General features: G+C 38.3%; 1 protein-coding gene across 1 annotated transcript; it reads left to right on the top strand.

The window, feature by feature from the left end:
* Positions 1-11,670: 11,670 nt before the first annotated feature.
* On the top strand, positions 11,671-19,933 carry purg (purine-rich element binding protein G). The gene has a single exon (XM_044334606.1). The coding sequence runs from the start codon at positions 11,979-11,981 to the stop codon at positions 13,005-13,007; it is 1,029 nt and encodes a 342-aa protein (XP_044190541.1). The 5' UTR covers positions 11,671-11,978; the 3' UTR covers positions 13,008-19,933.
* The last annotated feature ends 5,827 nt before the right edge of the window (positions 19,934-25,760 follow it).

Consider the following 25,760-nt stretch of genomic DNA (forward strand, 5'->3'; position numbering starts at 1 on the left):
CTAGCTGTGAATGTGAGTGCCGCACCAGCGTGAAATCCTTTTGAGGTAATCAGGCACTTCTTAGCTGGTGTTTGTCATCTTAGCCTGGAGACAGAGAAGCACCTGTATCCTCAGAGAAACCTGCAGTTACATTATGAAGTAGATATCGCCGGTATGGAGAACAAAACGTAGCCTAAGTTTCACATTATGTTTGTCACACAATTTGAAACATCCTGCTAGCTATCTAAAATATAGAGTTCAGTCCACCTGTCAATCATTTTGTAATATGTATTTCTATATCTGTAGTTAATTTTAGAATGAGCAAAGGAGCACCTGACACATGGGCAGAACGTGTTTTAGATGTTTTGTTTTGTTTTTTTTAATCAATATATGAGATCCAATGTGTTAATGAAACTGTTGGTTTAGCATAGATTACATAAATTGTTATTCTGATTTTACACCTTATTAATTATTGGAGGTCAAGCTTTTGCAAAGTAAAGCATGCTTCAGTTCTTTAGATGAACACACAATAGACTTTGCAGTCTGTAATTTGGCAGACACTTAGATTTTGCAGTAACACGACACAGAGAATAAAAGCCAACACTGAAAGTAATGTTTTTTTCTCTTCATGTCTGGCGCAGGTCCAGCCAGCAACTCAAGCCTTATAATCAACCCTATACCTAAACTTAATCATAACTCATTTGAAAGCTTTGCTCTTAGTCTTTCATACCCAATCTGGAAAATGTTACAGACAATTCTATTTGTTATAGTGTACTGCCTGGCCCTGTCCTGGCCCAAACTCTTTTTATCTGAATTCTCAGAGTTTTTATCAAACTTAGTCTTTAGTACAGATAATGTGGTGACTTTAATCTTCATGTGGATGTCCATAAAGATAGTCTTAGCTCTGCATTTATCTCATCTCTTATTAGACTTCTCTCAGAGAGTAAATAAATCCACTCACTGCCTTAACTACGCCCTCGACCTTGTTCTGAGATATGGCATCGAAACTGAACATTTAATAGTCCTTCCACAAAATCCTATTTTATCAGACCATTACTTTTGAATTCCTATTACTGGACTACACGCCATTGGATAAATGTCTCTCTGATAGTGCTGTAACTAATTTTATAAGGAAGCATTTCCATCAGCATTGAATTCAATGCCATGTCTCAATACAACAGTGGAATCTGTGGCTAACTTTAGTCCCTCCTAGATCATCTCCCAAACCCACAAAGTTAAGCAAACATTGCAAAAATTTGAAAGGATTTGGCGTTCCACCAAAAGTGGAAGAGTCTCGCTTAATCTGGCAAGAATGTCTTAAAACATATAGGAAGGCCCTCTGTAATGCCAGGGCCGCCTATTACTCATCATTAATACAGGAGAATAAAAACAGCCCTAGGTTTGTTTTCAGCACTTGGCCAGGCTGACAAAGAGTCATAACTCTATTGATCCATGCATTCCTATAGCTCTCAGTAGGAACGACTTTATGAGCTTCTTTAATGATAAAATTAACACTATTAGAGACAAAATTCATCACCTCCTGCCCTTAACAGGCCCCAATTTATCCCCAAACACAGGAACCTTTAGAAACAGCTGTAAAATCTTATATATATTTACTGTTTTTCTACAATTTGATTTCAACGAATTCGACAATTTCTTTATCTAAACCATCAACCTGTCTCTCAGACCCCATCCCAACTAGGTTGCTTAAGGAAGTCTTACCCTTAGTTAGCACTTCTTTACTAGATATGATCAATCTTGGTAACAGCCTACGTACCACACTCCTTTAACCCTTTCATGCATGAATTATGATAACCTCAGTCAGGATTTTTTATCTATATATATATATTATATAAAAAAATATCTGAACTTTTTAAATATGCATTTTTCAAGGAGTTTTTCACATGTCCACTCAGGTGGACAGCATACATTTGAGTTTTCAACTTTAGGAATATGTATTTAACAAACCAATTAATACGATTGTATATTATTTGAAAATATAAAATAATATATATTGTCAAAGCTGTTAAACTAATGTTTTAACATATTTTAACATATTCTAATACTGTTCAATGCAATCCAAAAACACTGAACCTTGTTCCTGACTCCCCAGCCTCTTCCCTTTGTCTTATGGCATTTATTAGCACATGAGCTACAGATGACTTGAAATGCAGAAGATCCTTCTTTTCTAATCAAGACATTCTTTTGAGGTGTCAGGCATTCCCTCAGCATCCTCAGCTCCTTCAGCATCCTCAGCCCCCCCTCAGCTCCCTCAGTATCCTTAGCCCCCTAAAACTGCAAGGTACATTCTAATAACATAAAATCAATTGATTTACAGCCAAAAAAGTTACTGCAGATGAAGTATTTTCAAGAACAACAAAGTTGCAGTAATAGTATAATTGTAGTTGAAATATAGCCAGCGATGGACTCAGGACTACAGATGAAAAATAGCCTCTTGGCTAACTCTTGCGCATTTACAGCAATGTTTATTAATGTGCACTGTCCCTGTTAAATAAACAAACAAATAAAAATAAAATAAGATGCATGATGTCCAACTTAGTGGACAGATGATTAATCGTCATTTTCTCCGAACATAAAAGAAATTTGTGTTGCACTTACAAAGGCTGGCCAATGGATGGCAGTGTATGGGATGACACACTAGAGTCCACTGTGGTGGCTGATGTGCAACTATACCATCAAAACCCATGCATATCTAAGAAAATGGCTTTTAAATAGCTGTCCACTGTAGTGACCACTATGCATGAAAGGGTGTAGCAGTAATTAAACATCTTCTTAAAAAGACTACTTTTGATTCAGATGTTTTAGCTAAATACAGACCTATATCTAACCTTCCCTGTCTCTTTAAGATCCTTGAGAAAGCAGTGGCCAATCAGTTGTGTGACTTTCTACATAACAATAGTTAATTTGAGGATTTTCAATCAGGATTTAGAGTGCATCATAGCACTGGTGAAAGTTACAATTGCCCCCTAATTGCAACGGACAAAGGACTTCTCTCTGTACTTGTCTTGTTAGATCTTAGTGCTGCATTTGACACCATTGATCATCACATCTTATGACAGAGACTGGAACATTTAATTGGCATTAAAGAAACTGCAGTAAGCTGGTTTAAGTTCTATTTAACAGATCAATTTTGGTTTGTACATGTTAACGATGAATCTTCCATGCATGCAAAAGTTAAGCAGTTTTCACATATGAACTCAAGACGATGTCTGAGGAATCAGGTCCAGAAATTTTCTGGGGTTGCCTTTTCACACATGTAGCACACAGCAGGAGATTGTCCATGTCAGATACATTCTCACCTACTGGAAATATTCCGTTTGGTTTGGGCAAGGGGTGCAGAAGGCAGGACATGATGCAGAAAGTATGCTGCGGTTGTAATTCAGTGTTTTTAAGCTCTTCATCAGAAATAAAATAGCTTTAATTTTATGAGAAATAGCAAGAAGACCTCTCTCCCCTTAGCGCCAGCTTCACAATGGAGCTTTCAGGCCCGGTCAAACAATGCAGCTTAGCTGGGCTGCTATGTTTATCCAGCGCCAGATGTGTGAAATAGCGGCTGTGGATGAGAGGGAAGTTGACTGCTGGAAGTCAAAGACATCATATTTAAGTTTATGTTCTGCTTGTTCAACAGTTGTAAAATTATAAATATTATTATATTATATTATAAATTGTTTGTACTGTCTCCCTTACTGCCAGATTTTGTTGCACGTACGGCAGCAAGTAGGCAGGGTTTTAGACATTGAGTTCCACAAGGTTCTGTGCTTGGACCAATAATATTAATCTTATATATGCTTCCTTCAGGTAACATTATTAGGAAACACTCCATAAATTTTCAGTTTAATGCAGATGATACCCAATTATATTTATCAATGAAGCCAGATGACACCAATCACTGAACTCCAAGCATGCCTTAAGGACATAAAGACCTAGATGACTTATTTTCTGCTACTAAACTCAGAGTTTTGACTTTCAGGCAATTTCTATGTTTATATGTCTATATTTTTTTGTGTGTTTCATGTAGGTTAGTGCCTTCTACTGTATAGTCTGTATAGCATCACTTCCTGTGCAGACTAGAAGTAGAAAGTTTAGTGAGCAGTGGGCTGCAGTCTTTTTTGCTTAGGAAGGTTCCTAACTGAGTGAAATGACCCAGAAGTATCTAAGTGGCAGCCATGATAAGACCTGGTCGAATTCTCTAACTGTTAAGGAAAGGTGCTCTAATGCTTCCTTTCTAATCTCCTTTAGCATAGGTTACACTTGATCATCCTTTAGGAAAGGAAAGGAGATAATTTCGTCCCACAATTCCTTGCGGCAGCAAGCGATGCACCATTCACAAATTCAAACGATTAAACCCACATTACACATCCACAGCGGTCCGTGTCCCCTCCGTCCAAAGCTGTGTTCAGCTTGTTTGATAACAGAATAAATAAATGTAACAGAAATCTGTGTGCTTTTCCTGTTTTCGTCTTCAAATCGGCAATTGCAATAGAAATTAAATCAAAACCAGAAAACAACTGGTTTTTCACTTTTATTGTTATATCTATATTATCTGCCCCCACTGCATCTGTACAAAATCACTGTCATTGACTGATGGATTGATGGATATGGCTACAGATAGATAGATAGATAGATAGATAGATAGATAGATAGATAGATAGATAGATAGATAGATAGATAGATAGATAGATATTTGTTTATCCTGTTATCAAACAAATTGAGCAGAGCTTTGGATGGAAGGGAAACGGACCCACAGCCTGTATCAACCAGAGCAACTTTAAAGCACAAACAAGTCAATATTTCAAAGTGTTTGGGTTTGTATGTGGTGGTTCTTAAACTATTATATGCATTGTAGGCTAATAAAAGATTATAATCACCATATTAACTTTAACACAGAAGTCTGTCTTTCAAGATATGAAGGATATGAGACGTTTTTAGTCAGATGATCTTTTTACTTCAACATGTTTGAAACTTAAGAACGATGATTATGTACAGTAGTAGATTTGTAGGCCTAACATGTTATGTCATACATTTAACATTTGTTTTCATACAATAATTGGGATTCAGGAGGGTGAGTCTGAGCAAGCATTCTCAATGTGACAATTTCGTTTCAGTTTTGTGACTGGTGGGCTATATTCCTTTTTTAAATTCAATTCTGACCTTTTTATAATGAAGTTATTTTAAAGTGTATTTTGCACTTTAAAATGTAAATGTGCTTTTTGTAGTCCATCTTAAGAACATTGTAGTTTCACCACAGCAGACCTACGTCAATATCATCCGCCGTCGCATAATTATGTAGCCCCGTGTAAATGCAGTCAGATTCTCTCAGCACCGCAGTTGACTTTTCCTAAGTCCTTATGAATTCTCCTTCACATCTTTCCTTGACCTTGTGAAGTTTTCCATTGAGGTCAAGGAAAAGTGGTTAGGAAAAGACAATAGGAGCCATGGTCTTGTTGAAGGCTAGAGCCTGTGGCTGGATCTCAGTTAGTCAGTCTATCTGGTGTCATCTGGTTGTTTCTCCCAGCAGAAGCATTGCTTGTAAATTGCTCATTTGATTTTTAACAGATTGAGATATTGACAAGTATTCTGTCAACCATTTGGCCCAGTTTGTATGTGATGCCTACTTAATTACATGTGACTGCTGTATTGTATACATCATTTGAGTAGATTCATATAGCTGTTAAGGTGGTTAGACAATATTGTGTGGATGTTTATACTAATGTTTGCATATTTTAATTGGGTGTCTATGCTAAGTAAACCACAGGATGAAGGCCTAATCACTTTGCCTATGCATGCCTTACCATTTGAATATCAGCCATATTGGTGTTAGTTTGTTACCATTTGTTAGTATTTGTTACTTATTTCGTTTATATCTCATGGTGATTGGTACGATTCATCAATATTTGGTAAAAACAACTTATCTTTGTATAGATGAGATTATTATGTTGTTCTTTTGTTATTTTTTCAGCTTCACTCCTGATACACAACTACATACACATTGGGTCTGGAATAAAAAGACAGAGCTAGAATGCTACATCCTGACTCCTGTGCTGTTTGTATGGAGTTTGGCTGGCTGTCTAGTTGAAGTTACAACACCTCAGCAAAGACAGTACAGTGAAAAAGCTATGACAGCATATCATTGTCCAATATGTGGAGTAACAACATCCTCATCCGCCAGTGCTGCAGCAAGAGCTCACGCCAGGCTGAAGTGGCAAAAGCACGTGCTGCATTTGCTGAGAAGGAGGCACAATTAAAAATGGAACAGGCTCAAAAGGAAGCAGAATTACAATGTGGAAAAGTTAAGTTGGAGGCAGATCTTGGAACACTAGCCAGGGACCGTTGGGCCCCTGGCACTGAAAGTGCAAGGAACCTATTGGTTTTGAAGGGATTATTATTATTATTATTATTATTATTATAGTATGCCATTGCATTTTTGAGGGGCTTAGGATGCTCAAAAACTCACAAAAATTGGCACACACGTCAGAACTGGTGAAAATTCTGTTCTGTAATGTTTATGTGGCTAGCAGGCTCCATAGCTCCCTCAAACACAGGACCATTTTGGAACAGTTTCTTTGATGTGCATGAAATTCGGTGGGTTCATCGTGCTCATCATTATCGACATAATATATATTTTTTCAAATTTTTCCACCCAACAGGAAGTCAACCATTTTGGATTTTGTGCATCAATTTTCATTTTACGAACACATTTGAGGAATTTAGGATGCGAAAAAACTCATGAATCTTTGTACCAATGTCCGAAATAGTCAGTATTTCGACTTGATATTGCAATTGGGCTTGGGCGTGGAACGTTGGCTTTATGGTACCTCCTAATTACTTTTAGCATTTTTGAGGTGCTAGGTGCTATGAAACTGAACTAGTGTTTCAGTTTCATATTGCAAATGGGCTCAGGCATGGCATGTTGGCTCTATAGCACCCCCCAATTAGTTTTAGCATTTTTGAGATGCTAGGAGTTCTCAAAAACCCACAAAACTTGCACATACATTAGAAGTTGTGAACACTGACATTGAATTGACATTGAATTATATGTATCTTGGGCTTGAACATCACAAATTGGCTCTATAGCGCCCCCTAGAAAATTTCAAAGTCAAAGTCCCTACCTTTGAATTTGACATAGATGAACGAAATTTGGTAGGCACATGTATTGTGTCCAGTCACTCAAAAAAACCTCTTGGAGCCATACCCTAAGTCCAACAGTCAGCCATTTTAAATTTACTTTGCAATTTTCGCAGTTTTTGCCATTTGCAGAGGTTGTATTTTAAGATTTGACCCACCTGATTTCAAGTTTGATCAGTGTCATCTTAAGACCTTTGAAAATAAAAGTCATCAAAATCGTGACTTTTCACAGAACCCCCTTGATGTGACATGCTGGTAAATTTCATGTTTTGCCATGAAACAGGAAGTTGTTGTAACTGGCAAACATCATCCTATTTACATGGAATTTACATGGTGTGGTCTACACATGATATACAGCAACATGACGTATAATTAGTGGGTGCTCTCTAGTGTCACATAGTGGACACAGGAATTGATATTTAACTCCTTCATGCAACCTCTGATATTCATGACAATGTATATGCATGTCAGACAACGTCGACTTAATGAATTGCTGCATTAATGACCCACTTGTGTAGCGCAGCCTAGTAGCAACATGAAGTAAGCCTTATGTTATAAACTTCCTTTGATTTACATGAAATTGTGTGGTCAACATTTCATATGCAGCAACATAATGTACATTTAGTGTGTGTTTTTTATCACCATATAGTGGACACTGGAAATAATACTTATCTCCTAAATGCAATGTCCAACATTCAGGAGAATGTATATCAGTGTCTGTTGCCCTCTGGTAAATGTATTGCTGCATCATGTTCCTCTGCAATAAAAACACTTTGACTGCAGCACACCCCGCCATACACAAAGGTGCGAGGATCCAATCATAGCTACTTGCAGCTTTAATTAGGGCCCAAGCACGAAAGTGCCAGGGGCCCAATGGTCCCTGGCACTGAAAGTCCATGGAAACTATTGTTTTTGTAAAGATTATTATTATTATTATTATTAGCCAGCCATTTTTGATTTCATGCATCAATTTTCATTTTACAAAAACATACTAACCAAACTTTGCCTATATGTTCGAACTAATAAATGCTTCAATTGGTATCAAAATTGGGCTTAGGTGTGGCATTTCAGCTCTTTAGCGGCCCCTAATTACTTTTATCATTGAGGTGCTATGGGTGATCCAAAACTCACAAAACTTTTCACATGCATCAGAAGTGGCATACATTGATATTGGATATGGGTCTTGGGCATGGGTGTGGCAAAATAGCTCAAGGGCGCCATCAATCTATACAAACATGGTACCATCTCTAACCATTGATAACACTATTTTCTCTCCTTCATCACTTGCCCGCAACCTCGGAGTGAACAAGATGGTCAAGAACTGCTTGCTCACACTGACATACCCATCCGCCCATCTCTTCAAGTCAAGACTAAAAACATTGCCCTCTCCCTCTACCTTCCCTCACCTATGCCACCCTCTCTCTCTCTATGGGTTTTTCTCCTCCTCTGTAATTTCACCACTTTTGTTGCTTTTATGTAGTGTTGTACTTTATATTCACAGTATATTATGTTTATAATGTAAAGTGTCTTTTGGGTCTCTTGAAAAGTGCTATATAAATTAATAGTAGTAGGGGTGTTTGTGCAGACCTGATATGCAATTGTCTTTTTTACTTTTATTTTTTGAGAACAAAAAAAATGCCCTATTAAAATCCCTCTCACTCTCCTCCTTCAAAGTGGGGACGCTGAGACAAACCTGTACAAAGTGTACAAGGGATTTGTATGGACGTGCTACGTAATTGTAGGTCTAGTTTTACTCATGGCAGACATACCAGGTGCCAGATAAAGTTCCTGTCTCTGCACCCAAACTCAAATACACTGTAATATGTGAAACTCTTTAAATAGTGGTCATGTGGTTGAACTAAACACTACATTGGCATTGGGCTTACATTAATAACAGGCTTACACATTGACATCAACCCTGCAACACATTGATAGTCGGTGTAAGAAGTATTCAGATCCTTTACTTAAGTAGCAATACCACACTGTGAAAATACTCCACTACAAGTAAAAGTCCTGCATTTAAAAACTTAGTTAAGTAAAAGTATGTAAGTGCTATCAGCAAAACTTCCTTAAAGCATGAAAAATAAAAGTGCTCATTCTGCAGAACAATTGTCCCTGTCAGTGTATTACTATTATATATGATGTTTTTAATGTTACTGCTGCATTACATTTATGTTGCATTTTACTGCTGTAGATGTTTAAGGTTGTGTTAATTCTATCTACTTTATATACTGTTGGGTAGTTTAATCTACAGCAATACATCATTCTATAAGGTCATCACATGTTTGTAGTGTCACTGTCCTGTGAGAACTACGTATCTCTAAAAAGTAAACTTTTCATGAGCTCAGAAAAGCAACCTATTTTCGGCTTTGTGACAATGCATTTTCCAGCTAATCCAAGGTTGTTGTTTTTTTTTAAAAAAAAAAAGTTTATTTAGTTTAAGAAGGAGGAGAATTTTCTCAACCCATGAAGGAACACTTAATCCTTCAATTTATCAAAAACATTCAAAATCACCAAATTTGGAGATACATAGTTTTCACTGGGAAGGAAGGGTATAAAAAAATTGTAATCTGGAAAGTAACTTGTAACTATAGCTGTCAGATAAATGTAGTGAAGTAAAAAAGTACAATATTTCCCTCTGAATGTAGTTGAGTAGAAGTATAAAGCTGCATAAAATGGAAATACTGAGTAAGGAAAAGAACCTTGAATTTGTACTTAAGTACAGTACTTAAGTAAATGCACTTTAGTTACATTCCACCATTGATGATAGTCTTGTAACAAGGATCTATGTTGCAGCCATGCTCCCCTTTGGATGAAAAGAAAGCAGTAAAAATGACTGGAACACTATGGAAACGAGTAGCGACTCCATGCACACAACGGTTCACTTGCTGCTGCTGCTGATCTGCTAAACATGCTGCTAATGCTAAGCTTTCTGTCTGGACACAGGGTAAGAGTGTCAATTCTTGATTAAAAGCTCCATTTTCACTGTCCTCTCTTTTTAGAGCACTTTTCTCTAACTCGTGTCATGCCACAACTCTGGTCTCTCCCTGACATGCTAGAGTCAGTCAGCAGAGCCGTGAAGCTCCGCCCTGCCCCCCACACAGAGCGGAGCGGCTCGCTGATTGCTGGTGTATTCAGAGTTTATTAATATTAAATGTATCATGTGTCCAAATTGCACCAAATTTGACACTGCACTCCCTTTGCTCCCCAGCCATACACCAGCCAAGTGTGGAGTCAATCGGATTAACGGTTCAAGAGATATGCAAAGGACACACATATATACATACAGGGATCCTTCCTTTAATAGATAGATGAACTGACTGTGTTGTTTAACCAAGCCCAAACTCACGTCCAAACTAATGAAATCGATATTTAAGCCCACTCACTTAAACCAATCAAATCACGGTGGGCTGTAAAAAAAAAACATTTGATACTGAACGCTGCCCCGTTCTGCAGACTGCAGCCAGGTATACTTTCCAACACTGGGCTGGCCAACCTATGGTGTAACTTCATTACTCAGTCAGTCAGTGACAGACATTCAGGATTAAAGGGCTGGTCCATGGCCGGTCCAGTCAAAAATTGTAATGTAAAATTTAGATTGCACAATGGTTCTTCTCACTTTGTTTGAAGTGATTTGATTGACTGTAGTTCCTGTCACTGTTTGTTAAAGAGAGTTGATTTGCTGAAGGCCTCTTGATTGATTTTTCCCACCCTAATGGTGGAACATATTGTCTAATCACTATGTATTACTAGGATGTAGCCTACATAATATACCAGTGACTGTATCCTACTATTATTGTTGATCTTAGAGGGCCTGAGGGCCACTGAGCATAGCTAGATAGACTCCCCAGGGATTCCAGGGCAAAAATGAGCTCTGGGCCCCTATTGTCCACCTGTTTACACAAATAAGCACCATGTAAACTTTGACACAAGGCCCCTCTACAGGACATTAGTATCATTGCAGTGAGTCTTCATGACTGCAAAAGTATCATATTTTGGTACAGGAGATAAACCTACATGTAAGTTAGACTTATAATATATTAATATAATTAATGTTAACTAATGATGACTAGAAGTCACTTCATTAACAGAAGACAAGAAACTCATCAGTACCTGCGACCCTCTGTCATCATTAAGCTATTATATTTCAAGTCATTATAATGACAGTATAAGTTCTGACTTACTGTATGAGGATTTTTTTCCAGGTCATGAGACGCTGTCAAAATTTTGACCATGTATTTGTCAGGATCTGTATCCCTCCTGAATGAATTAGATTTCCAAGAATGGAAATAATTTAGTAACTGGAGTACTGTATGTTTTGATGTTTGGGGGCATTATTTTCTCCTAAACATATATTCCATGTATAATAGGCGCAGATGAGCTCGCTGCAGCTGAATAGAGAGTATCCTATGTGAGAGAGACACAGCCTCTACAGTAAATCGTGTCTCTTTAACTGAGGTATTCTCAGGACGGGGGAGAGGGGGGTGGGTGGGGGGGGGTTGGTTCATCGGGTTCATGTAGTATTGGACGCCTCCTCCCATTTCAGGTTGGCTGCTTCCTTGGCTCCCTCGGTGAAAAAGGGTAGCTGTAAGGCAAATAGGTGATGGAAATGGCATGGAAGTTTGCAGTGGAAATGGCTAAATAGTCTTGCTTGACCTTTATTTGGGACACAGAAACTCGATCAGCTGATGACTCCAAACTAGCTGCCATTTTCAGGTCATTCGTGGCATCTCGCTAACTTGTTTGAAGCTCCAGCCAGTTGTATGAATAAGCTTGCTTAATTCTTCTACTAATCGCCCACTGGGATGGGGGAATCGCTTTGTCCTGTGCTGGCTAATGGTGGAATATAAATCATGATGGCTGATGGATGTTGCAGAGGGATGGAAAGAGGCAAGGGTAAGATTGCATCAGATTCTTTATCAAGACCCACATATCCTCAGCAGTATGTCCAGACCGGATCACAGCAGCAGGGCAATGACATCCAGGAGTTAGCCTCCAAACGCGTCGACATCCAGAAGAAACGCTTCTATCTGGATGTGAAGCAAAGTGTTCGCGGACGCTTCCTCAAAATAGCCGAGGTATGGATAGGAAGAGGCCGACATGATAACATCAGGAAGAGCAAACTGACGCTGTCCATGTCGATGGCTCCCGCTCTACGCTACTGCTTAGGAGACTTCATAGATTATTACGCCCGGATCGGGCTGCGGGGGGGCCTGGCGCCTCCGCAGCTCGAGGAGCACAGCAACAATGGCCAGGGCCGCGCGCACGATTTCCGCAGGAGAGCGCAAGAGCACCACACGGTGCTGTCTCCCACCGGCTCTGCGGTGTCCGATGACCATGCACACCGCGTTCTCAAGAGCGAATTCATCGAGAGGGATAACAGAAAGTACTTTCTGGACCTGAAGGAGAACCAGAGAGGTAGGTTCCTCCGCATTCGGCAGACTGTCAGTAAAGGACACGGCACAATGGGCTACTACGGACAGGGCATCGAGCAGACCATAGTGCTGCCTGCTCAGGGGCTCATCGAGTTCAGAGACGCGCTGTCACAGCTGATTGAAGACTACGGCGACGAAGACAGCGACGACCGCGGCCGAGCCGGATCCAGAAACCACGACGACAACCCCGAGCTTCCAGAGGCTGCGTCCTTTCGGGTGGACAACAAGAGGTTTTACTTTGACGTCGGTTCTAACCGATATGGTGTCTTTTTAAAAATTAGTGAAGTGCGACAGCCGTACAGAAACACCATCACAGTTCCCCTAAAAGCCTGGGCTAGATTTGGAGAGAATTTCATCAGGTACGAAGAGGAGATGCGACGGATTTTCTCCTGTCACAAAGAGAAGAGGACAGACGCGCGGCAGGACAGTGAGGAGCAGGAGGACTGACCTAGGCAGTAGGCTGCGCCTGTGCTTTTGCATGTATTCTAGGGATTCTGTTAGTGACGAAAATTTCCAGACCTGACAGTAACCCCTAAATACATGATGTACTGTATGTGTCCCTACAATACTACACTAGATGCAGTGTCCCTCATTCACTTTTTGGCTCATCTGTCAAGGGCTGGTAAACACAAAATTTAACCTGCCAAGAAGTCATTCATTCATAGCCTAATGCATACATCCATTCACTTCCCAATCATTTCATTTCTCATTGCGATTTAATGCCAGGCCAGCCCAAGCCTATGTGGGGCCCTGAGCAGAATTTTAAAATCCCCCTTACCCCTCCCCTTTTAAATTTAAGCGTGCACTGTAAAATGGTAATAAATGATATAGAAAGGTGATATTATGAATGTGGTGTAAGCCAGGAAGCCACTTTAATGCTTTCCCACAAATATATTGGTTAACAGTTTTACAATGTACAAAGGTGCAGAAAAACTGTCAATCATAGCTAAGTAAAAATTAAACCTACATATATAGGATGAATTAACTTAATATGTGTAGTATAGTTTTTATGAAACAGGGAAATTAAGAATTTGTACAAACAGAAAAAATATAAGATTTTAATTAGTACATTTATAATCAAGTTGGAACTAAAAATGAACTGTGGACCTCACATGTGGAATTTGCTGTATGGTGGGGTCCCCGGTGGCCATTTGGCCCCAAATAGGAATTTACTGTAAGTTCAACACACTCTGGCTGTGTTGTTCTGCCATAGTGCTATTGTCAGTGTGAAAGCCAAACCAACTTAGATCAGTTAACAAAGTTTGCAAATGAGAGAAAACGAATCAGAAGATTCACTAGCTAGTGCAATACATTACCTTTATCATTCTATCCAACACTGGTACTTCGTGTTTCATTGAGCTGAGTCACACTCAAATACTGATATTTGATTTGTTACCTGCTTTGAAACCTCAACTACATAACACTTTAAAAAGAATTGACTTGTGGCTTTTCCCACTGGAACAGATCACTGTATGAATAAAATATTGAGAGGATGTCTTCTCACCATCCAAATACCCAGTTAAATAGAAAACAGACAGTGACTGTGGTCTGAAGACATACATAGATCTCATTATTTGTAAGGACGTGTATACGTGCTATAGTCACATTGTTTATACTATATGACAATTATAGTCTACCAGCTCAGATTTAACATGCTTTATTTGCTGAGTTCTGCTGAGCACAGAGGAGATGATCTACACTGGCCATGCAACAGCATCCTCAGTCCTCCCTCAGTGCCTGCATTGCTGTGTAGGCAGTGCTCACAGTGCTATATACTATCATGACAGAAAATACGATAGATCTGAAGCGTAAAAAGATGCTCTGGGTCAGTTATACCAGTGTGGACAGCTAGACTGTTAAAAATGGAAGTGTGTCTGTTTTTTTCAGATGAATTCCAGACAGTTGAAACATGCAGCTGAAATACTTCCATCACAGACAAGGTGTTAAACCAGGGGCAGACCTAAACTGGCTCTGTACTGAAACTTGGAGGAACACAGCTCTATATTTCCATTTGCTCCCCATTCTTTATCACTTGGAAAAAAAAAATCACATAACTGTGAAAGAGAAACATGGTACCCAAACTTTTTGGCTTGTGACCACAAAATAATGTTTATTTGCATCCCCTCATCACAGTTGCACATATCTACGAGTTGTGAACAGTTTGCCAAAGAGGAATTTACTTCTCAGATTAATTTTCAGTAAAAAACTAAAATTAGAGCAAAGTCTGAAAAATGTGTTACAGAAATATATTTTCTCTACTTTCCTATCATGTTAATCATCTTGTGATTTATCTTGCGACCCCTTAACGGGGTCCGGCCCCAGGTGGGAAACCACTGATGTAGGTTTTATTTTACGACATTGCATTTATTTTGTTTTGTTTCTTAATTTTGTCCAACCAGTTGTAATATGTAAATCAAAGTTAAAATCAGACCAACAACTGGGCTTACAGACTTAGAAGCACTTAGAAAGTGAACATAGTGATGCCTTTAAAGAAAACTTGTGGATACTTGAAATATTGAGAATTATATTTTATATTACTTTACTACATGTCCCTTTTAGACTCAGACCTTTACACACTGATAATATTTGAAATGAGAAAATCAAGATGAGTTATTTCCTCATGTCATAAGTATGTCACCAGTATCTCCAAAAATGGCATAATGTGTAGGAAAAATTATTTATTTGATTTTGAATTTCTTTTAAAATTAACGATAGTGGTGCTATGGAAATGTGGTCACACATGATCTGTTTGTCATATGAAGTTGTTAGCCTGTAGGGCAACTCAGATCTACAACAAGACATAAACAGATAAGTGAAGGCAGAGACAGGAATTGTTACCTTGATGTCAGTGCTCATTTGTACGATGGCTGGATAAATGAGTGGAAGCATAGAAAGGGCTCAACATCCTGCTCAAACAGGGCTTCAAACCTTCTTGCAACAATGTGCTCATTTCTGCAGAACCGTGTATTTTACTTATCCCTACTATCTACTGATAAGGAAGTGATGACGTTGTCTTAAAGTGTCTGTCTTATTTGTGTGTTCTTTTTGGCTACGAGTCCCTAAAAATCCATGAAGTGCTACTTTTCCATTAGAGTTTGAATGGCAGTTTGCTGTACATTGAGCTCTGTGTATCCTGTATTTGACTGGCATGAAAAAAGAGTCGTCACTAATGACAAAGGGCCCGATTCAAACTTAAGCACTGACTTAAGCACCCTACAACAGTGATTAGTCAGTTATTATGCTTTACTGTCTTTAGATCTGTTAGTAGAACAAACAGGAAAGAAGTAGCACTTTCACAGACTGCATCGATGCCAGAGAATCTGTCATTATGTGCAACCATTATGCACGGCTGTGGGTATTTATAGTGTCCATCATTATCAGCAGTGATATCTCAGCCATCATTATTAAATGTCAGAGCTGTAATCAATGATTTGCTAAAGAATCATTCAGTGAGACAGCAGCTGATGGGCGGATGTAATACTGAGTTGTGCTGTTTTTTTAATTATTATGTAGGATGTCAGATTGCCCAGCAGATGTCCCTCCATGTGGCAGTGAGGTAAACTGTGGCCAATCTACAGACATGCTGAAGTGGAGACATGTCTGAAATAATATTGCAGTCTACAATGTTTTGGTGCCTGATGCATTTTTTAAAAAGACACTGTTCAAAATGTATAATTTTGCCAGATACTAGCAGCAAAATTCCCAGTCAAGGGCAGATTCTGTCACGTGGCCTTCCAAACACTGAATCTGTACAGTACATGTATTTCATATATTTGTAAAGACATCTTATATATTTCTTATAGACAATGGTTTGTGGCCATGAGAAACACTTGTTTCTGATAGGTTGGCTGGTGTCCATTGAAAGTCTATATTGAGATCATTTAAATGCACTTCCAGTCAAAAGTTTCAATGTGCAAGGTGTTTTAAGCTGCAGATAGTCATAGCAACAATACTGATGCATCAAATGACACTTGGTACACACTTTTTGGTAAAAGTAACATCACCATGGCCTGAATCGATTACAAATAAACTTTCAGTGATAAAAAGATTTAAATAAGTTTTTATCATTTGGTTACATCATAATTCACTCTGAGGTGTCCTGATAGAGAAGATAAATCCTGCTGCATTCTTCATGTTACATTATTTTTTTTCTGGCACACTATGACACCTTGTGCTTACAGTATTATGAGATAATACTGATCTGCAGCACTAAGTTACCAATTAATTCTTCTTTTTTGTATTAAAACTAAAGTTAAAGCAACAAATTATTTAAAGGCAGTGTAAAACTGAAAAAATTAAGCTTAAAATTTGTGGCCCTATTTTCAAATAATACAGATGGAAACAAAACCTGTGTGCAAAGGAGGATCCAATCATAATCTTCAGTCTACCTATAGTCACGTTTCCATTCACTGGATTGAGAAGGTGTGTCCAAACGTTCGACTAGTACTGTACTGTATGTCTGCTCCATGTCTGAGCAGAAGCAACTCAAACACGGACATTTCAAACCACAGCAAGCAGTGTCTGAGTCGGGCTCTGCGTCTCAGTGTAACTCTGCCGTGTACTGTCTTGTTCTCAGCTGACTCCTGTAAACTCTCAGTTTAGTGGAGTTGAGATGTAATGAAACGACTGGTCTTGGTGAAGGAGGAAAAAAAAATCAGTTCTGTTTAGAAAAATCAAGTGTTAAAAGATTTGTTACTGGTGAGAGTCAGTTCTTGTGATGCCTTTAGGTATATGAAAAGCACAGGATTAGTTGGGTTTGGTGCGTTTGTTGCACTGTCTGGTGTAGGGAGTGAACTATATTCAGTGAGTTGTTTTATTTTCATACAAATGGCAAAAGTTATATAAAGCAGTGTAGAAAGTATAATTCAAAGCACAATTTATTTTAAAAATAACATGGAATTAGAATATATACTGTATACTGTAGTCAATTCTCTACACTGATTGATTGATTCAGCATCGATGCCCAGTGAATTTGGCTTAAGAGGCAACTTTTCTCAGATTAAATCTTTCCTCAGCCAATATATTAAGATGAAGACATATTTTTTGCTCTCCTAGAAATGGAATGTGAATTCTTTAAGTGGTGTAATGGTCATCTGTCTTTAGAATTCCAAACATCATCCCAAAAAGCACTTTAAAAAAAGCTGCACTTTTGTTCTGCTGCTTTGTAATCAGTTGACGTAAAGGGACCACTTCTATCCATGCCTTTGGTTTAAAGTGACAATCATAGATCCCTGCTTATTAGAGTCTGATTAGCTGCAGTTGAACACAACTCCCATCATGGTCTGTCAGTTCTTGACCCCCCCCCCCCCCTCCCCGTCATTGAGGTGACAGTCTGGGCTTCATCTTGTGTATATTAATGCAAAAGTTGTATTAATGAATCATTTTCAGATATACTGTGACGTCTCACACTGAATTTTGTGGAATGAGCACAAAACCTAAAGTGCAGATTTCACCCTGTGGACATGACGAACTTTATTGTTTGGCAAGAGAACAAACTAAGGCGGTAAAACAAACAACTGCTCCAAAGAAAGATCATATTCAATGTGGAATCACCTGTTCAAATTCAAAATTCACAGTTTTACAAGCTTAACAGACCATACTACAACATGGTACGTTTGTGAAATGCAGAGTCCGTCTGATCCTGTCCCATTCTTAGTAAACTAGGCTGAGGTGTGGCGATGCCAGTGGCACTCTGCAACCTTGGTGCCAAGAATGAGTGCATCTCACATTGTCTGCTACCCGCCTGCTCAGAGCAGGTAGACAGCACAGAGCGCTTGTGTTCTGCAATATTTTGCTAAATATTACTCTATTTGGTGAAGTCACACCCATATAAACCTCTCTGAAATTACAGAAACCCTTTTATTCATGTTTAACTAATGTTTTTTAACCAGTTAACATGATCACACACACAAAATAAAAAGTTTGGTGTATTGGTAAGTACAGTAAGCTTGGACTTTACAGTGTCATTTGGTTGTATGAATCAGGTACTAATAAAATACTTACTGGTTCCTACTGGTACGTAAATGTAGTGGAAGAAAAAATATGGGGAACAAGGGAGTAACAACTAAGCATTTAAAAGGACAGGAGAAATAGTCCTAAGTATTTTTGTAAATACTGGGAAACAAAACTGATGTTTGAGGTTTGTTCTTACTGTGTTAAGAATTGTATTACTACATTTTTCATTAAACATTAAAGATGAGCTATTTTTGATCCAACGACATCTATATGTTATTATATTACTTCTCTATATTGGATAGCTGTGCAGCAGTTATGAGCTGCTGCAGTGCTGGATGGACTTGTCTCATATGTCTGACTTGGTTTTCTCAGTTACATTTAGTGCATCACTGAAACCTCTGTGCCACAAACCTGTCATTTTAATTAATATTCTTTAGTTTCTACTGCAGTGTAAATCAGTGTTGTACTGATACATTAAAAACAGCTCACACAGCCCCACAAAAACCATAGGTCAAATAAATGTAACTCCCTCAGGATCAGAAAACATGGTGACGGATCTTCAACATGTCCAGAGAAATGAGCTCAACTTTAAGAGTCATCATCTGCTCTGGGCAGTAAATCTGAGCTGCTGTATTCATATTAGAAACTGTTTACATCCTAGGCAACAATAAGTTTCCTTTGAGGAAAACTTTCCACATGATTCAAACTGTCAGTGTGTCATGTTTATGACAGCCTCTATCACACCCACCTATATTGTAAGATAATATACTTTTTCTCATCCTGCCCCTGCTTAGTGCACCTGAAAAAGAGAGCTTTCAATAGCCTACCTCATAATTTCAAGAAATCTATAACTTGTAATTCTTGTAATTACAGATAAGGATCTCATCATTTTGAAATAGCTTCTCTTGTAATTGTAAATTTAAGTCATACCTAAGTCATTTAGAGACACTGAAGTCATAATTATAAACTGTCTCCAGTTTTTTCTTTGGTGAATGAAATGTGCTTCTGTAAAACAGACTGTTCCCTTTGGAACTAGTTTGTGGTATGGAAGGATATTTGATGTCATGGCTTTGTGCTCATTTCACAGCATCATGAGACCAGGATCAATGACTTTAGGATGAGATGAAAATGATCTCAGCTCTACAACATGTATGCTCCTGTATGCCCCTGTCTTTTCTGTAGAATCAAAACGATGAACTGGATCTCATTGGTGGAGCCCTCATAAAATATTCTTTATTGTTGGGAAATAATATTATACTGTCAAGCCAAAAAGATTCTAAAGAAAGCTGAGGGTACATTTAATGATCATGATTTAAAAGAACAAGCACTTTACCTAAAAAACAAATGCCCCTTCGCTTTTCTTCTTCTAAAATCAATTAATCAATCAATCAATCAATCTATCTATCTATCTATCTATCTATCTATCTATCTATCTATCTATACACACACACACACACACACACACACACACACACACACACACACACACACACACACACACACACATTAGTATTTGGTATTTTATATATTCATATTTAGCTTTTGGTTTCTCTTAAAGAGGCATACTGATGACCAACAAATCATGTATACTTTATATTACTGCTGAGCTGTTTCTAAAGCATGTCATCAGATTTCCAGCTCTGCTGTTTTGACAGCATAGTTCAACTGCTAAGCTCAATCAGATCCAGAATAATAACGAACAATAAGCTAACATAGATGTTATGACTAAAAATCAAGTCAATTTGGTAACTTCTTGCATTCAAAAGATTGTGTTCAGCAACAGCAACCAGACGACCAAATATAAATCTCTGATGTCTGAGCGTCATAGAATGTGATCTCATGGTACGTGTGTTCACCAGTTACTCCCTGTTTAGTGGCAACAGTCAGTATCTTCATCTTCCAGCCTGCAGTCATATAGAAAACAAAATCAGGAACAAACAAACAAAACAAAGCTGTTTGCAATCAGCTGCACAGACTGAATCAGAAAGAATTTGGTCTAATATTTTACAGACTGCTGAAGACTAAAGAGAAGATAACCACTGGGACGTGCTGTGTTGCACCAATTTTATTAACACAGGTTTTTGTAAGTCACTTTTACAAACCGATGCCTGGACAACTGGAGCATCCCATCCATCTCAATTAACAGACCCACCTCCTGCTTCAACTCTGACATGCTGTGCTTACCGTAGTTGTGTGCACAGTTTTTCTGTGCAATGAGGGGTTATTTGTGGCATTTCAGATGTACACACTCATACTTTCCCAAATGAAGTGGTTAAGATAATCCAGATAATTACTTTCTCCATTTTCCCAATAATTAGTAACAAATTACATAGTTCTTTTCAGGAAACTTTCTAGGTAAATTATACAGAAATAATTTAAGTCTACAGACCATGTGTAGACTTAAAAGGTGACTGTAGATTCTTCACTGACAGAACAGCAGCTGTGGTCAACTTCACTTCAGCTACATTGGATTCTAATGGTGGCAGGAAAACATCAATTAACATAAACTTAAATTTAACATTATTTTGTCAGAAGTATCAAAATGTCCAGTTAAACTTCCTACCAGTGTATTCAACTCATCTGCTTTTCTCAACTTTTTCTGGAGCTTCCATGACATGAAATTGAGATGGCCTTTCAACTGCATCTCATGGTCAAAACAATCTCATAAGATGCAGCTGTGGCAAAAGCTAGTGAGTGATGATGTGCTTATGACAGTTATGATTTTTATTTTTTGTTTTCAAGAATCAACGCTCCCCCTCAACTATTTTGCTGTCCATGTGTTAGTTCTGTAGTTTCTTAACAGCCATATTTTTGCCAGGACACGTGGCTAAATGTCATAATCACAATCATCACAGGAGAATGATAGCACAATACTCACCATATTCTGAACACAGCTGCTCTTCCTAGTCTTTGAGGAAAGTACAAACAGTAGCTGAGTGTGTGATACTTAAAAGACAGATCTTGGGCTGAGTTGTTACTTTAAATACAATACACACAAACTGCTGGTATGGTGCTTTAAGTCTTTAAGAGAAACTGTATGATATTTGGTGTCAAACTTTCAATAAGAGTGGACAGTCAGCAGAGCGTTACAGGAGGAAGGCTACAGGATGGACTTTGATGAACAATTTGATGAAAGGAGATCTGGACTGTTAACAAAGATCTAATGTTTCCAACCGTGACGCCTTAAAGCACCTTTACAATTTGACTCTATCTTTGCTTAATTTCATGCATGTGCTTTGTTTTAGCAGATAGGAATGATAAAGTCCACTGGTTGAAGCCAACACAAAACTAGTTCTCATTGGATAGTTGCTCTAAATTTGGATGGCATAGTCACATCCAGGATGATAATGATCATTTAACAACAGTGAGTATTCAAAGAGGTGGGACTCACCTTGACAAAGTGTACGTGTATATTTGTGGTTGTGCAGGTAGAGTGATGTGAATGTATGCCTACTGAAGAAGACATTCTGGTTTGCTGTTTTGTTTTGCCTTCTGTTCACTATCAGAGTTTTGGAGTGAGAAATGTAGAGATGTACATGTTTGGTAATCATTTGAAAATGAACTGAATTGAAAAATGAAAATGTGAAAAGGTGTATATTTAGGTAAACGTAATGTAATACATTGGTGTGTCCTATAGTCCTGTAGAGTAAGACTAAAAAACAAGGAAGTTTTGTACTCTAGCACTTTCTTTAATGTGTACTGTATTAGTTCATCTTCTACATGTAAAGTACTGTATGAATATTCATTACCTGCCTTGTAATGTTTGAAATGATACTACATTTAGAAATGGTAATCAAGAAAACAACATTTTTAGAGTGTATGCATGCCAATGGTTGGGTCCAAGTATAATAGGAAAACTATATGAAAAAATGGTGCTATGTTACATTATATAAAGGTGCTTCTACGGACCCCAGCTGAATGCATGCCAAGGAACTATCAAAAGTAGGAAAATAAGAGAAAATTGATGTCCTACTGCTGTTCTCAACTAGTGCTGCTGCCCAAAGATGTCAGATATTTGGAAATTCCAACTTTCTATTTGTTAAAATGCAACAGCCCTTCAAGTTGGAATTCCAACTCTGGTTTATGATACAGGAATCTGACAACATGTCAGCATTCTGTGCAAATTTGAGCACACAGTGTTTCTGTCACCCTGTTGATTATCCCTCTTAACACACAATTAGTTTGTTGGGAAGTAGCATTTTAACTTGAACAAAGAAAGTTTCCATGTTGTCCATGTTCCCTGGTTTTTCTGAGCTACATCACTGGAACATACAGTATAGAAGGTTGTAATAACAATCTTTCAGCTGGGAATTTCCAACTGAAGACATGGAAATGGAATGCAGGGTAGGTGGCAGATATCCTACCTGATCACAAACAGTGAAGTGTAACTGTAAATATCATCATTACCAGCCTCCACAGTGCTCAGACAAACCAGAACCAGGATCATGCTGAACCTGTTTGTGGCCCTGAGCAAGGATGATCAAATATAGACATAGTCCATAATCATAAAGACAACGTAAACCAACAGTATCCCAAACTTTAAAAGCAGTCAGTCATGCAACAGTGTCTATTTTTACCAAAAGAAACAATAATAATAATAATAGTGGAATTTCATGTCTATTTACAGTTACACTGCCTTTGTGATAAAGGTCTAAAAGATCTATAGACAATCTAATGACATCATTTTATACTCCTAATTCTTCAGATGTTTATGTGTTTAAATAATGTTTCATGTAGCAGAATTATAGGACAGCAAACATCAATATAGCCTTTGAAAGGTCAAAGTCATTTGAGTTTGGAAAACTTTGTGCTGATTGTTGCTGGAAAAGAATTTGGAAAAAGAAAATGTGTGTGTTGTTGGTTGTATTGACCATCTTTCTTTTTATGTTGTTCATTAAATGTTTTACAGTATTATCAATGCAATTGTTTGTTTTCTATTTTAAGACTCCAGTCAGTGTGCACCTGCTGAGGTGTAAAATGTGATGCAGAATATTAAAGAAAGCTTCTACTTGATCATGAAATCATAAGATATGATAGCCAGTTAGGCCTTTTCAATTGTGTGATGATCATATTACCATTTGTTTTACATAACTTTGTCAAATTATTAAGAAAATTTGTGAGGAAGGAAAGAGGAGGACAGAAAAAACACCAATAGAAAATGTTTGTGCCAGACAATAATGAAAAAGATACATCTGCAAGTTAGTTATGGCCAGCCCTATAACCGCGGTTGACCGTGAGTGAGTGACAGAACGCCTGAGTGACTAACTGCTTGAGTGAATGAAGATTCACCATTCGTTTACCGGCCGTGTTGAAGTTTCCTCATCAGCCGTTGCTCTTTCAAAATGAATCGGCGTCAGATGATGGAAGCAGAGGACAGCAGCGATGCAGAGTGACTGTGTTTCTGCTCCGAGCTGTGACGCTCTCAGCTCCAGTGTTAAATGCAGTGAAGTCAGTTAAACTCATGTTTAAACAGACGCGTACCAGCGTCTCTGCATCTCCTCCTCTCCTCCAGTGTGATCGACTCTCCGGCTGGCAGCACTGTCAGCAGCCGGCAGGAGGGACGCTCCGTGGTGCCAGGGGCGTCACTAGAGATTTATGGTTAGGGGGGCTAAGCCTTTACCAGAGGGAGCTGGGGGGAGGATTTTTTTTATCGGCCCCAAAATGTCTGTTTGTCATGAATTTTTAGAGTAGCAATAGGTGTAAAATCAACACAATAGATCTGTCTCTTTATAGTTTGTATTAGACACAGATCTAATATGACTTAAATGCTTTCCATCCACTTACAGCAGGCACAGATCAAGCAAAGGTATTGAAGTCAAGAAATGCTATCTCCTCTCTCTTAGATATGTTGCAGGTCCTAAGTATGTTACTGATACACAGACTGCTGTTTGATGTGTGAACCTCTAAAACTAAAAATGTCATAAAATCATTTAGGCTAGTTTATGCCTGGTATGAGAAATAGGCCTATGTCATAAAATTCAGTATTAATTTTAACTGAAAGCTTAAACAACTCCCACTCGCTTTCTTCTTGGTCATTAACCTCCATCAGACCTGCTCCTTCAGCCCTGTCAGTCTCCTCCATCCTCCTCCTCTCCCTCTCCTCACCTGTTTTCAGTAACATGTTATTTTATTAAACTCAGATTGACTCAAGGCTTAATGAGTGATCAACTAGATTAACTGGCAAAATCTTCTCACCTGACCGGCCTTCGGCACTGACATTGACTGATTATAAACAACAATCTATGCCTACTGATATGATTGTTTTGAAATACCTAAGAGGCATATAAAAGCATAGTATGTAAAAAGCTGTCAATAACATTATTTCTCTCTCTTTTGCTCGTTCTGTTTGTTTTGCTAAAGCCCCCCTGAAATAGGCCTAGTGACGCCCCTGTGTGGTGTGTTTGGATTTTATAACTGAACTAATACCAGGATGCAAGCTTTTTATTTCTCTGACGTTTTGGCACAAACGATGAACAACAGCATTAAAACATGAATCTTGCAGGTAAAGCATGTGACTCATGTAGCTTTTATATCAGTTTAGATTTGACTGCAACTGCAGTAACCGGGTGGATATAAGCCTCCTGAATTTGCAACTAAATTGCTGTCAAAACTTTCATATACAATTTCCACCGCAGCCTCCTTAACCGGGAAAGAGGCAGAAAAAGGTGGATAGAGGCATGAGGGCATTAAAGCACCCCAAATAACAATTACTGTCAAAATACTCAGCACAGTGAAAATGAGACATCCGCTGACTGAAACAGATGAAGGAACAGGGGGACTTAATAATAATTAGAATAGTTATAATTAGAAGTAAAATTAGTTATTTTTCAAATTAAACATCCCAAGATTTGAGTGGAAAGTACTGTTCTTGCAACTGGCTTTATAACCTTTTTTTTTGTTGACTCAAACATAGCTTAAACATGTCAACATTTAATGTCCAGGAATTCACATTATAGACACTACCACTGACTATCCTTGTAACAAACTGGCCACAATTTCACACATTGACCATACAGTCAGTCCAGCCATTTACTAGGTTTTGACCTAGTCTTGTTTCCTTGTCAACAAGGAATTGGATCCAAACAATGAACTGATCTACCACCAAGTATTGGTATCCAAACCCTGATATATCTTATTCCTCTGTGCTTCAGACCTCTGTTGTTGTCCAGAAACTATTAAAAACACGTTAGTGAGCCACACATGTTCTTTCATTACCATGAACACACACACTGAAGTTTCTTTTGA

The sequence above is a fragment of the Thunnus albacares genome, chromosome 18 (assembly GCF_914725855.1).
Source record: "Thunnus albacares chromosome 18, fThuAlb1.1, whole genome shotgun sequence".
Taxonomy (NCBI): domain Eukaryota; kingdom Metazoa; phylum Chordata; class Actinopteri; order Scombriformes; family Scombridae; genus Thunnus; species Thunnus albacares.